At 47.2% G+C, this 13,900-nt stretch overlaps 1 protein-coding gene across 1 annotated transcript in view; it reads left to right on the top strand.

The window, feature by feature from the left end:
• AAR2 (AAR2 splicing factor) overlaps positions 1-11,161 on the top strand; it is a 67,010-nt gene extending 55,849 nt beyond the window's left edge. Inside the window, exon 4 of the mRNA XM_036827213.1 lies at positions 10,526-11,161. Within this exon, the coding sequence (XP_036683108.1) occupies positions 10,526-10,552 (27 nt within the window). The 3' untranslated portion in view covers positions 10,553-11,161. The remainder of the gene's footprint in view (positions 1-10,525) is intronic.
• The last annotated feature ends 2,739 nt before the right edge of the window (positions 11,162-13,900 follow it).

The following is a 13,900-nucleotide window of genomic DNA, read 5'->3' as shown; positions in this document are numbered from 1 at the left end:
TATACAGAGATCTTGCTAAATTCACTCATTTTAATAGTTTGCTTATAGGTTCTTTTGGATTTTCCACATACACAAAATGTCATCTGTGAATAAGGATATTTTTACTTCTTCTGTTCCAATTTTGTACATTTTTCCCTTCCTGATTGCACTGGCTAGCCTGTAATGTTGAATAACTATGGTGATAGTGGACAGTTAATCTAAAGGGAAAAGCATTCAAATTTTCACCAATGAGTATGATGTTAGCTGTAGGGTTTTGTAATGCCCTTTGTAAGATTAATGAAGATGATTCTATTCCTAGATTGCTGAGAGTTTTTATTATGAATGGGTGTTAAATTTTATCAAATATATTTTCCACATCTTTTGAGATGATTATTTAACAAACTCTCTTAAAGTGGTGAATTACATTGATAGATTTTTGAATGCCAAACAACTTTGCAGTCATGGAATAAATCACATTTGTTCATGATGTATTATGATTTTATATATGATTAGATTTGTTATGTCAATATTTTGTTTAGTAGTTTTGCATCTACATTCATGGAGATATTGGCTTATAATTTTCCTTTCTTGTAGTGTCCTTTTCAGAATTTGATAACAAGTTTAGGCTGAAATCATCAACCAGGTCACGAAATATCCCCTCCTTTTGTATTCTCTAGAAGAATTTATAGAATTGATTCTTTTTATTTTCTAAACATTTGAAAGAATTCACCACTGAGATCATCTGGGTTTAGAATTTTCTTTATGGTAAGTTTTTTTTTTTTTTTTGGCCACGCCGCATGGCATGTGGGGTCTTAGTTCCCCAACGAGGGATCGAACCCAAGCCCCCTGAAGTGGAAGCGTGGAGTCTTAATATGATAAGATTTTAAATTACAGATTCAATTTCCTTAATGACTATTCAAAACTGTTATTTCTTTTGTGTCTGTTTTAATAAGTAATATTTTTTTTTAACTTTGGGTTTATTTATTTATTTATTTATTTATTTATTTATTTATTTATTTATGGCTGTGTTGGGTCTTCGTTTCTGTGCGAGGGCTTTCTCTAGTTGCGGCAAGTGGGGGCCACTCTTCATCGCGGTGCGCGGGCCTCTCATTATCGCGGCCTCTCTTGTTGCAGAGCACAGGCTCCAGACGTGCAGGCTCAGTAACTGTGGCTCACGGGCCTGGTTGCTCCGCGGCATGTGGGATCTTCCCAGACCAGGGCTCGAACCCGTGTCCCCTGCATTGGCAGGCAGATTCTCAACCACTGCGCCACCAGGGAAGCCCCTAAATAATATTTTTTGAGGAATTTGTCCACTTCAATGAAATTATCCACTTTTTGGCATAAAATTGTTTACAATATCTTGTTACCTTTTAAATGTCTGTAGCATCCATAGTGATGTCCTTTCTTCATTCCTGATGTTGATAATTTGTGTGATCTTTTTACCTCTGTCTCTTCTTGATCTTTTTTCGGAGAACCAACTTCTGGCTTTGTTAATTTGGAGGTCCATTTTATTTACGAACTTATTTATTTATTGGCTGCATTGCGCAGCATGTGGGATCTTAGTTCCCGACTAGGGATCGAACCCATAACCCCTGCAGTGGAAGCACGGAGTCTTAACCACTGGACTGCTGGAGAAGTCCCTGGGGGTCCACTTGAAATTAAAATTCTCAGCTTGAATTTTTTTTTGGTAGCTCATCAATACTTACAATTCAGACCTAAAAGCCCTGTGAGGGCCAGTCAATGTCCATACCTTCACAGGGGAGATTTTTCTTTAATCTCACACAGATCTCAGGCTGAGACAGACAGTTGTCTTTGCTGCCTGCCTCTGTGAGGCAGAATTTCTTTTGAAATCCACCTTTTTTTTCTGTGATGTAGCCCTTCCTGAGTCCATAATTTATGCAGGATGATCTCTGACTCATTTGGCTCTCTGCCCTATGTGGGCCATAGACTTTGTGTTACCTGAGCTGTAGGTGTCTGCGTGGCATCTCACAGCTTCAGTGTGGGTTTCTCATTGGTCTCATGTTCCCAATTTGAGGATTTCTCTACTTTCTTTAAGACTTATCCATTTCCATATTTTTTTTAATCTAGGATTTTTAGATGTTTAATAATAGGAAGATTTTAGTATCTCAGACCTTCAGGCATTTGCAGTGGCTGTTCCTTCTATCTGGAAATCTTTTCCCCCAGATACCTGCAGGGATGTCATACCCCCTTCACTCTTTTCCTCAGTTATTACCTTCTCAGTGAGCACTACCTGACTACCCTATTTAAAATTAATAATCTGCACCAACTCTCCAACTCTAGCACTTCCTACTCCTCTTACCCATATCTACCTTTTTCTTCCTTTTTTCATAAAACTTACAATCACCTAATAAACTGTATCGTGTCTTTCATTATGTTTTTTGCTTATTGACCAGTCCCCTATGCTCTAGGAAGGCTGGACCTTTATCTTTTTGGTTTACTGAAGTCTCCCAAATTCCTAGGACAGTGTCTGGCACATAGCAGGTTCTCAGTAAATACAATAAGGTAACCAAACTGTTTCTAATAGAGGAACCAAGTAACATCCAACTCTCCATGTACAGCATCTTGTCATTTCTGGAAAAATCCTTTCACATTTTTAAATCAGCTTTGGCTGGAAGGCCTGGGCTATTGATTGAAGCCCAGAGTATCTCTGGAGATGCTGCGTGAGAGTTTTCATTGCTGCTTCGTTGGCTGGGAGCCCCACTGGCCGCTGAGGAGGCCACAGCCCCACCGACGGATGAGGAGGCCAGGCAAGATGAGCTGGAATGTAGGCAGGAGCTGGGTTCTGCACGTAGGGATACCCAGACTGTCGGTTTCTTATCCCTCCTACATGGGCTCGGGAAGATGGTCGTTTATGTGCACCTCTTGGGCTGCACCCCACAGGCCTACAAGACCTGTGCTTGCCCAGCTTCAAAACCAAAGAAAGAGCCCAGAGTGAGCAACAGAGACATCAATGGTTTAATGAATGGGGGAGCTTACTTGTCTGAAGCAAGTCCTGGTGCGTGACACACGGCCGTGTGCGGTGACCGGGGGGCAGCACATGGCAGCAGTCTTCACTCTGCTCAGCTCTTGAAGGCTGCTGATTCTTAAGGTTCTGCCCAGGTGATTTTCTTGTCTCTCTCGATGCCCTCTCCGTGAGTGACTTTGTCTACTCCATGCCTTCCCTCTCTCTGTCTCCAGCCCCAGCCTCTCCCCTCATTTCCCATTTCCCTGGACATCTCCTTACAAACCTCTGGTGACTGGGAGGCCCCTTGGGTGCAGGAGAAAAGCCTGGGTATCGAAGGCAGAAGAGCTAGCTCCATCACCCACTTGGATCAGTCACTGCTGCTCTCTGAGCCTTGAATTTTCTCTCCGAGAGAAATGGGGTTGGCCTCACAGGTTGTTGGCGGGCGGTGGCTTCCAGGGAGTCTGTGGATCGACAGCCCTTTGAAAACTGTAAAATCCGGAGCCCGCAGGAGGAACAGCACCATGTGCCCTGAGATCCCTCACGTGACTCGGGCGCCCAGGTGGCCTTCCTCCCCTTTGCCTTTTGCCCAGTCCTCCCCTCTCAAGGCTGTCCTATCAGCCGCCCACACCAGAAACCTGAGCCTCATTTTTGCCTCCTCCCTTCCCGTCGCCCCACATCAGGATCCATCAGCAACAACTCTTGATTCTGTCTCTTTGACGTCTCTCCCGACTATCTCCTTCCTCTCCCTTTCCACAGCTGCACCCTAGTCCAGACCCATCCCATCTCTGGATGGTTGCAGCGGCCTTGGCACTAGCCTCCCTGCCTCCAGTCTCATGCTCTCTTGATGGCCGTCCTCTACACTGGCCGCCATTAAACAACATTGGATCACATCTTCCCTGTCCTCTAAACCCTGTAACAGCACCTCTTTGCCTCCCAGATGAAGGCTGAGCTGTTCACCTGGTACTCAAGGTCTTTCCTGATCCAACCCCTGCTCTGGCCTCAGCTCTGCTGCTCTCCACACGCACCCGCACTCAACTGTTTGCTTTTCCCTGAATCCCCTGTGCCTCCTGCCTTTTGTTCATGACAGTCCCTCCACTCAGCATTTCCTCCCTTCTTCCCTTGCCTGCTGTGGGGTTGTCACAGCCCCTGTAGTGCACTGCAGAGTAGGAGAGTGAAAGGTGTACACACAGCATGCAGGCATTTTGATATGACAATGATCCCACTTTTGCCAGAAATCTTTGGAAATAGCCTCTCCTCCCCTAGGCTTAACCATCAGATGTGAGAGCTGCCTCTTAAACCCAAGATTTAGACTAGTGTGATCAACCAGATGGGCTGCTTGGGTAAGGTCAACCAGAGGACACAAGGGTTTAGGGTTGACCAGATATCCACGGGGTGAGGTATGTCTATGAGATGCTTTGAGTGGGATTCACTAGATACTAAGACAGGTGGGATCTGGTCACCTCTTTGCTTGAGCTGGTGGTGTCAGATACCCTGGTGATGTCAGCCTTGGAGCCGGCTCAAGAGGACTGAGGCCAGAAAGGGGCTGAGACCCATCTGTCCACGTCCTTTCATTTCTCCCCCTCCACTCAAGGGTCCTTGAGCTGCCAGCTACCACTCCTTCCCAACCTCACAGCAGCACTTTGTTCAGGTCTCTGGGGGCCATTCCAGCAAGTTTTAGCATAATCTGGGACTTTATCCTGGTTCCACCGCTTTCTCCCTGTATATCCTTGGATAAGTGAATTAACTCCTTTGGGCCTCAGTTTCCTTTCTGAAAAATGGGGCTCTTAAATCCTACCAACTGCGGTATTCAGAGGATCAGCTGAAATGGTCCCTCCGAAGCTTTTGGTGTATGCACAGGAAATAAATGTCCTTCTGTCCCTCCCACTCCCCCTACACTCTATTTCAAGGGAGAAGACTTTGTTCCATTCATATCTGAGATACTCTTCCAATTCCGAGCGTGGCCCAGGGCCTAACATATGACAGGTGCCCGTAAGTGTTTCTGAATTGGTCATGTAAGGGAGGGTGACTTGGGGGGATAAGTAGTGCCCTGTCCAGGGCATTCGGACATGGGGTAAGGGCAGCACAAATGCACCTTCTCCTTATGTCACACAGGCTTTAGGTTTTGAACCCTGCAGACCCAGGTTCAAATCCTGGCTGTGCTCTTACTTGCTCTGAAATTTGGGGCCTGTGATCACCGGTCTCCATGCCTCAGTTCCTCATCTGAAAAGGGATGGGGGGGATCCCCAGGTCAAAGGGGTGTGATGAGGGTCAGAGCCGACACACAGTAGGTACTCAGGAAATGGGACCCAACTTGTCCTCCTCCTCCTCCCTCCCTCCCTTCCTTTCTTCCATGTGAGAGATGTCTCCAAGGAGATGAGAGGAACTATTTAAGGAAAAGAGCCGAAGGCTCTGGTGGGAGCAGATGGTAGCTCGGGCATCTGGGAGGCTGAGGCAGGTGGTCTGGCCCTCCAAGCAGACAGTGGAACCCAAGCACCTCCCATCCCAAAAAGCACCAGGGCTGGCTCTGGAGGTGAATCTATCTTGAGGGGCAGAGAAAAAGCATTTCTGGCGTCACAGAGCAGGGACAGAACACTGGACCTGGCTGTGCTTTTGACTCACTTGATGACCCTAGAAAAGTCCCCGCCCTCGTCTCTTGGCCTGTGGGCGAGTAGGAGGCCCTACTGAGTGGGGTAGGGCAGGGAGAAGGTAGGATTGTGGGGAGGAGGCTGAGTTCCAGGCTGAGACTAGTGTGAGGGAGGGTACCTGGCAGAAATTCATTCATTCATTCGCTCACTCGTCCATTCATTCCATTCATATGAATGAATGGAGCGCCTTCCTCAGCCAGGCCCTGAGCACACTTCATTTCAAGCCCTCCTCAGAACATCCTTGTTGTGATATTTTTTCCCCCAGTGTACAGATGAGGAAGCTGAGGCTCCGAGAGGCAAAAGGAGTTGCCCTGGTTCGCAAAGAAAGTCAAAGATTCTTTCCCAGTCTTGTCCTCATTTTCCATAGATCCCCACCACCTTCAGTTGAAAATCCTGATTCCTCAGAGGACTTCAAGGTCTTGATGATCCAGCCCTGGCTGGATTCTGGCTTCATCTTTGAACTCTGAGACTTCAGCCCCAATGAGCTGCCCACAGTGGCTTGCAAGGGCCCGGCCTGGCCTCCAGGGCTTAGTGTACACTCTCCCCTCTTGCTGGAATGTCCACTCTGTCCTTCCTTTGCTCATCAGACTAAGTCCTGCACAGCTTGGGAGTCACCTCTTCCTGGACATCTTCCCACACTCCCCCGACAGCTGGTCAGGGCCCCTCTGGAATGGTGGGTTTTCTTGGGTCTCCCCTGGAGCTGGCAAGGCTCCTGAGGCCAGAGACATTCCTCCTACAACTGTGTATCCCCGGTGCCCAGCATAGGGCTTGGCCCAAGTGGTATCAGTGAGCATGGAATGAATGAATGAACGAGATGAAGAACACCCTGGGGCTCCACTAGTAGCTTCACTCCTTTTGTTCTCCAGACATTTCCCAGGCACCTCCTCCATGCCAGGCTTGATGCCAGCCCCAGGGACAACAATAACCCAGGCTTGCAATTTACTCTGTGGTTTACAACGAGCTTCTATCTTAAAAGTCACAACCACCCTGCAAAGTAGGTGTTCATGCTTGTGTCCATTTTCCAGATGTGGAAACTGAGGCCCAGTGAGGTTGAGTGACTTGCCTAGTCACAGCTAGTATGTGACAGAGCCAAGATCTGAACCCAGGCCTGCTCAGTCCAGAGGTCACACTCCTTCCACACCATCAAAACAAAGCAAAACAAAGCAAAGGAATATGTGAATACTCAAAAAAATTGGAAAACATAGGAAAAGAGAAGGAAGAGTGAAGTCCTATATTCCGCCCCCCTTTGACCCTGTGATATATTTCATTAACAGTCTGAGAATCTCCTACTTACTTTTGCTGAGCGTCTGTGTTCAAGGAAGTGACTTGGTCAAGGTCACACAATACAAGCAGCAGGATGTGAACCCAGATTGCTGGCCACAATTTGAGGTGAATTCAATGTGGCCTCAGACCTCAAGGAGCTATATCCAGTTTTATGTAAGAGATGGAAGCAAACAGGTGTGTTTTACTTTGGGTTCCCCCCAAAAGCAGCAGCCCCTGAGACAGTGACTTGAGCACAGGTAGTTCATTTGGGAGGTGATCCTAGGAAGTGGGAGGGAGGGAGCCTGGAGAGTGAGACAGGAGAGGAGAGAAAGTCAATAAAGTGTGCATTAGCACATGGCCACTGGAATGCCATCCTGCTGGGGACCTTCCGAGGAACAGTGGAGAAGACGCCTCAGAACTGCCTCCCTGAAGGAGGAGCATTTACCCACTGATTCCTGACCCCATGATGGAAGGATGCTCCTAAGGGCATTAACTCCCCTGCATTTCCAAGTTGTCCTGTGCTTGAGCTCCTGTGACTTCAGAAAATGCTGTCTGTTTACAACAGCTAAGACATGGAAGCAACCTTCATGTGCCCAACAACAGATGAATGGATAAAGAAGATGTGGTACGTATATACAATGGAATACTACTCAGCCATAAGAAAGAATGAAATAATGCCATTTGCAGCAACACGGATGGACCTAGAGATGATCATACTTAGTGAAGTAAGTCAGACAAAGAAAGACAAATATTATATGATATCACTTATATGTGGAATCTAAAAGAATAACACAAATGAGCTTATTTACAAAACAGAAACAGTCTCACAGACATAGAAAACAAACTTATGGTTACCAAAGGGGAAAGGGAGGGAGGGATAAATTCTGAGTATGGAATTAACAGATACTCACTACTATATATAAAACAGGTAAACAACTAGAAGTTACTGGATAGCACAGGGAACTATATTCTGTATCTTGTAATAACCTATAATGGAAAATAATCTGAAAAAGAATATACATATCACTGAATCACTTTGCCATACATCCGAAACTAACACAATATTGTAAATCAACTATACTTCAATTATTAAAAAAAAAAGCCATCAGGCAGAAGAATTGGAGAGACCTGTTGGGTGCCTCCAGTGGACCAGTGTCTGGGAGCTGTCCGCTTTGGCTGCTGCTGGACTCCAAGGTGGGTGCCAAAAGCATTTGTTATAAGGTGTTTGAGACATGGTGTGTCTTTGCAATCATAAAGCATCTGGGGAGTCTACAGTTAACAATACTGTATCGTATACTTGAAATTTGCTAAGAGTGTAATCTTAAGTGTTCTCACCACAAGAAAAAAAAGGTAACTATGTGAGGTGTGGATATGTTAATAAACTTGATTGTGGTGATCATTCCACAATGTATACGTATATCAAAACATCGAGTTGTACACCTTAAATATATACAATTTTTATTTGTTGATTATACCTCAATAAAGCTAAAGAAGAAAGAAAGAAAGAAATACTTGGTAATACCAAGGGGAAAAAATAAAATATTTGGGGTGACAAACTGGGAATGGGGAATGGGGCGTAGAAGTTAGGGAAGGTTTCCCCAGAGTAGGTGACATCTGAGTCGAATTTCAAAAGATGAGTATCCAATGGGGGAGAGGCATTCCAGGTAGAAGGACCTGCACAGGCTGAGGTGTGAAACAGCTTGTCTTTGGGAGAAACTGCAGAGCCTGTACCTGAGTCATGGGATTTGACCAGAATTGAATTAGGAGAGGGTGCAAAAGACAAATGGTGAAGAGTTTTGAATACCAGGCTAACTCTGAATACCAGTTCAAACCTTCACCCCAGGTGGTAGGGAGCCAAAGCAGAGTTCTGAGCAAGGGAGGGACACATCTGTCTTACAGAACGATCTCTCTGAGGCTGGTGTGGAGGATGTATTGGAAAGGGAGAGACTGGAGCAGGAGTCCTGGGAGGAGGCTGGAGTGGTCCAGTCAGGGGATGCAGAGGCTGAGCCAGGGCAGAGACAGAGCAATGGGGAGGAGGGGCCAGACCCAAGGGCTATGTAGGGGAGAGAGAGTTCATTGTGTGCAGTAGGGTGAGGAGAAAGAGGCCAACCCTCACTGCCTGCAGGGGCCCTGGGATTTTCCTCCCTCTCCATTTCTCCCAGGGGCTGACCAAGGCTGACCAGATGCCTGGTTGACCCGGAGAGCAGTGTTGGGGCCAGGCATCCCCAGATCCGATCTTGACTATGGACATTATCTGGTTTGGTCACAAGCCAAGACTCATCATTAGCTAGATGTGGTTACCACTCAGATCTAGTCATTACCAGAGCTGGTCTTTACCCAAGGCTGGAGGTTACCTGCTGCCAAGTGGACTCTCTCCACTTGGTTTGAGTCATTCTGTCCTCTCCTAGGGTCTTTCTTCTTTTTTTTTTTTTTTAAACTTTGGGTTTATTTATTTATTTATTTATTTATGGCTGTGTTGGGTCTTCGTTTCTGTGCGAGGGCTTTCTCTAGTTGCAGCAAGTGGGGGCCACTCTTCATCGCGGTGCGCAGGCCTCTCATTATCGCGGCCTCTCTTGTTGCGGAGCACAGGCTCCAGACGCGCAGGCTCAGTAATTGTGGCTCACAGGCCTAGTTGCTCCGCGGCATGTGGGATCCTCCCAGACCAGGGCTCGAACCCGTGTCCCCTGCATTGGCAGGCAGATTCTCCACCACTGCGCCACCAGGGAAGCCCTCCTAGGGTCTTTCTTGAAGTCTGTGGCTCTGCATGGTCTGAGCTGGTGGGCTGATGGCAGGGGTCAGAAGAGAATCTGACACCCAGGCTGCCACAGCCTTTTCCCCACGATATCAGCCCCTTTCTGGCCCCTGGCTGGCTCAGGCAAACATCCCACAGTCCCACAACTTCTGTTCCCTTCAGAGCCCTGACCGCTCTGTGTTGTGCTTGGGTTAGAACACACGTTCCCAAATGGACCATGCCTGTCCTCAACTCTCCCCATCTCTCTCAGTCTCTCCATCTCTCTTTGAGTCTCTGTCTCTATGAGTTTCTCTCTCTCTTTTTAAATACGGACCTCAGGGACTCATGATTGAGTTAAGAGCATCCTTGGCTCATGACACAATCTCAGGATTGGTCCATGCACGGCCCTATGTAAATAATATAATACAATACACTATAAAACACAACATATGTGCCTGTGAACCACTGTCCCCTACCCCCACCCCCCGGCCCAAGAACTGGAACAGAAACAAAATCTGACATCCACTTCTGTGATCCAGCCCAGCCCATCCCCCAGCTCTCTGCCAGAGGTCACTAATATTCTGAATTTTGAGTTTATCCTTCCCTAGTTTCTTTGTTTTTAGTCTTCTTACATGTATGAATGCCTAAACAATTTATTTGTTTTTACTTGTTTATTATTTTAAAAAGTATACTGTATAGAATGTTGTCTTTAAAAAAAAAAAGCCTCAATGCCACGTTGGTGAGAATTCATCCATGTGTGTGTAGTTGTGATTCATTCATTTTAAGGGCTATGTGTGACTATACCACAATTTATTTATTTGTTCCATCTCTCGTCAATTGATAATTGGATTCTTTTCAGGTTTTCTGATCTTACGAACAGTGCTGCTGTGGATATTCATCTGCATTTCTCCTAATGCTCGTCAAAAATGTGTTGTGTTCCAGGGTTGGCATCACCTGGAAACTTGTTAGAAATGTAGACTCTCCAGCCCTGCCCTAGACCTGCCGAATCAGAATCTGCCTTTGAACAAGATCCCTGGGGGATTCCTATGAACATTAAAGTTTGAGAAGCACTGGCCCAGGCTACGTGTGCAGGGTTCTCTTGGGCACACGTATCCAGGAGTGGATTTGCTGGGTCACAGTGGTGTTGCAGTACAGAGAGCTGCACTGATCTACATCTTTACCCACACTTGGTATTGTCAGACTTTCTCATTTTTGCCAGTCGAATGGGAATAAAGGGGCAGCTCATCACTGTCTGGACTTACCTCTCCCTGATGACTAATGAGGTCAGGCAACTCCTCGTGTTTACCGGCCATGTTTCCCTTCTGTGAAATGCCCTGTTGGTGACTTTTGCTCTTCTGGGCTCACTCAGCTCTACCCCTACCTTTGCACTTGCTATTCTCTTAGCCTGAAACAACTTCCCCCTTCACTGCCCAGTGTCAGTTCTTCCAGGAAGCCCTCCATGACTGCTGCTCAGGTTGTGAGCCTCTTCAGCCTCACTGGCAGGAAAACTTGGTGTCACTGTCCCTTCATTTCATCTCCTGGAGGCTGTTCCTCACCAAAGAGATTGCAAACCTTACGGCTTGGCCCCCACAGAGTTTTGATTTTTTTTTTTTCAATTTAGTTCCATCATTTAAAATTTGGAAAATTTTGTATTTTAAAAAATCTGAAAAATTTTGTATTTAAAAAAATCGGAATTGCTGATTTCTCTTCGAAAAAACAAGATGTAACCCCACTGGGCTTCTTTTCCTACATGGCAACAATCAGCTGGTGCTGAGTAGTGGCTGCCCCTGCCAGACCGTGTGTCACAGTCCCCACACCTCCATGCTCACCGCCTGCTTAATGACCTGCCTGGGCTCCGTGAGCGTTTAAGTTTGTGACGCTTGCCTAAGCACACCAGTTGTTTATTCCTCTAAATCTCTCCCATCCTTTTCCTTCTCCCCATAACTCTGTCTCTGTCCCCCCTCAGGCCTTCACACATGTCCCCTGGACTGTCACACCAGCCTCCCCACGACCTTGCTTTTCTAGTCTTGCCCTTTCCAGTCCACTGACCATGTCACAACCCCACTCAAGAACCAACAATGGCTCCCCATTGCCTTCCCAGGCATCTCCTGACTTTCTAAAAAAAAAAAAAAAAAAAAAAAAAAGCAGGGACTTCCCTGGTGGTCCAGTGGTTAAGACTCTGCGCTCCCAATGCAGGGGACCTGGGTTTGATCCCTGGTCAGGGAACTAGATCCCGCATGCCACAACTAAGACCCAGTGCAGCCAAATAAATAAATATTTTTAATTTAAAAAAAGCATTATTACATTACGAATATTTCATGTTCACAACAAAGTCTAGAGAACAGCATAACAAACACCCATGTACCCACCACCCACCTTAAGAAATAAACCATTTCAAGTGTAATTGAAGCCCCATTACATTCCCTTCCCTTTCTCCCTCCGGGTCACCACTCTCTTGAATTTGCTCTTTATCACTGCCATGCGTGTTTTTATGTTTTTATGTAATACACTTATATTACATATGCATGTGTCCCTAAACAATATATAGTATTGTGTTGTGGGTTTTCAAACTTTATATATCTGGCATCAAACTGTGTCTTCCATCTTCAATTTGCTTTTTTCATCCAATGATGTATTAAAAAAATTTTTTTTTATTGTATTGAAGTATAAAATTCATACAAAGAGTACACGAATCATAAGTGTACAACTCTGAATTTTCACGAATTGCATCAACAGTGTGTTTTTCTGAGACTTATTTTCACGGACGCATGTGGCTTGCATTCACCTATTTTGAAGATCATGGTGTGGAGAGCTTTCCCACTGCCTGAATTCATCACTATTTACCCCATCTCTGCTTGATGGATAGCTAGGCTGTGTCCAGCTTTCCACTATTACACATGATGCTGCTATGAACATCCTTGTACGAGTCTCCTGGGACCCCTGTGTGAGGTGTTCTCCAGGGCAAAGCCTGCTCATCTTCAACCTGACCATATGTTGCCAGGTCACTGCCCAGCTCTTGGCTCTTGCTGGCTCCCAGCTCAGACAATAAAGTCTTCCCAACTGCTCCAGGCAGCGCATTCTCTGTGGCCCTATTGACACTCTGCCCAAACATAAACCACCTCTTTGCCTGTCACACACTCTCCTTCCTCCCCCTGGAACTCCAGACTCACCTCTCCTTCCAGGCCCTACTAAAGCTGCCTCCTCCAAGGAACATGACCTCATGGTGTCACCTCCTCTGAGTGACATCCTCTCACCACAGTTGTCAGGGCCCATGAAGACAGAGACAAACCTAGACCAGACAGTGGGAAAGGAGAAGGGAGGCATGGATGGGCAGATAGGGAGTGTGAGAAACTGGGATATGTGACTGATTGCTCAGGGCTTTGATGGATGAATAGGAGTTTGCCAGGTAGAGATGGTGGGAAGGCATTGCAGACACAGGGAAAGGCAGAGAAGCACTGGAACAGACGTTTCTGGGATGAGGATGAGGCAGGGTGGGTGGGTGGTGGATGAAGCCGGAAAAAGAGCTTGTAAGGAGCCTTGAATGCCAACCTTTAACACCATTTTGACTCCGCATTCAACTGGCATTCTTGGGAGATGTGGGAGCCAGGGAGAGTGAGCACATTCATTTGACACCTACTGAATGCCAGGCACCAGCAAGGAGCTTAACATCCATTATCTCCTTGTTTCCTCGATCCCAGTTGGGGATACTATACTAGTGTTGTTCCCATTTTAGGTGGAGAAACTGGGGCTCCAAAAGGACAGTCTCTCATCTCTGATCTCAGAGCCTCAGGAGAGGTAGGATGGGTACTCTGCCCGGTCCATCCGACTTCAGGGATTGTTTTTAACCCCCGTGCTGCCATTGGCAGGAAGACACCAGGGAGAGGTTTCTGCAAGAAACGGGTCACCAGGAGGGGGCACACGTTCCCAGCGGCAGGACCCCTAAGTTCGAATCCCAAGGGCCTCCTGACTCGCACGGTATGACCCAGACCAATCTCGTCCTCTGTGGGCCTCAGTTTCTCTTCTCCACGGGGCCGGCGCTCGTCAACCTACGTTCCCGCTGACCCACTCTGCAGCCTGGAGTTCCAGGTTCCCGCGCTACCGCAGCCCGCGCTGTGTGACCTTGTGCCAGTAGCCTGCACTCTCTGAGCGGCCAACCAGGGATCTCCAAGCGCCCTTCCGGCTCGCGACCCAGCGTCGCCGGCTGCGGAGACCCTCCCCCTCCCCCCCCGGGGTTGCGGGGGCGTGAGTGGGGGTGGGCGTTGGAAACGGCGCCCCCCCCACCCCCAGCCCCGGGCCGGTGGCTGCATCCGCGCCTGG

This window comes from Balaenoptera musculus, chromosome 15, assembly GCF_009873245.2.
Source record: "Balaenoptera musculus isolate JJ_BM4_2016_0621 chromosome 15, mBalMus1.pri.v3, whole genome shotgun sequence".
NCBI lineage: Eukaryota > Metazoa > Chordata > Mammalia > Artiodactyla > Balaenopteridae > Balaenoptera > Balaenoptera musculus.
This window is presented reverse-complemented; position numbering and strand designations above follow the sequence as displayed.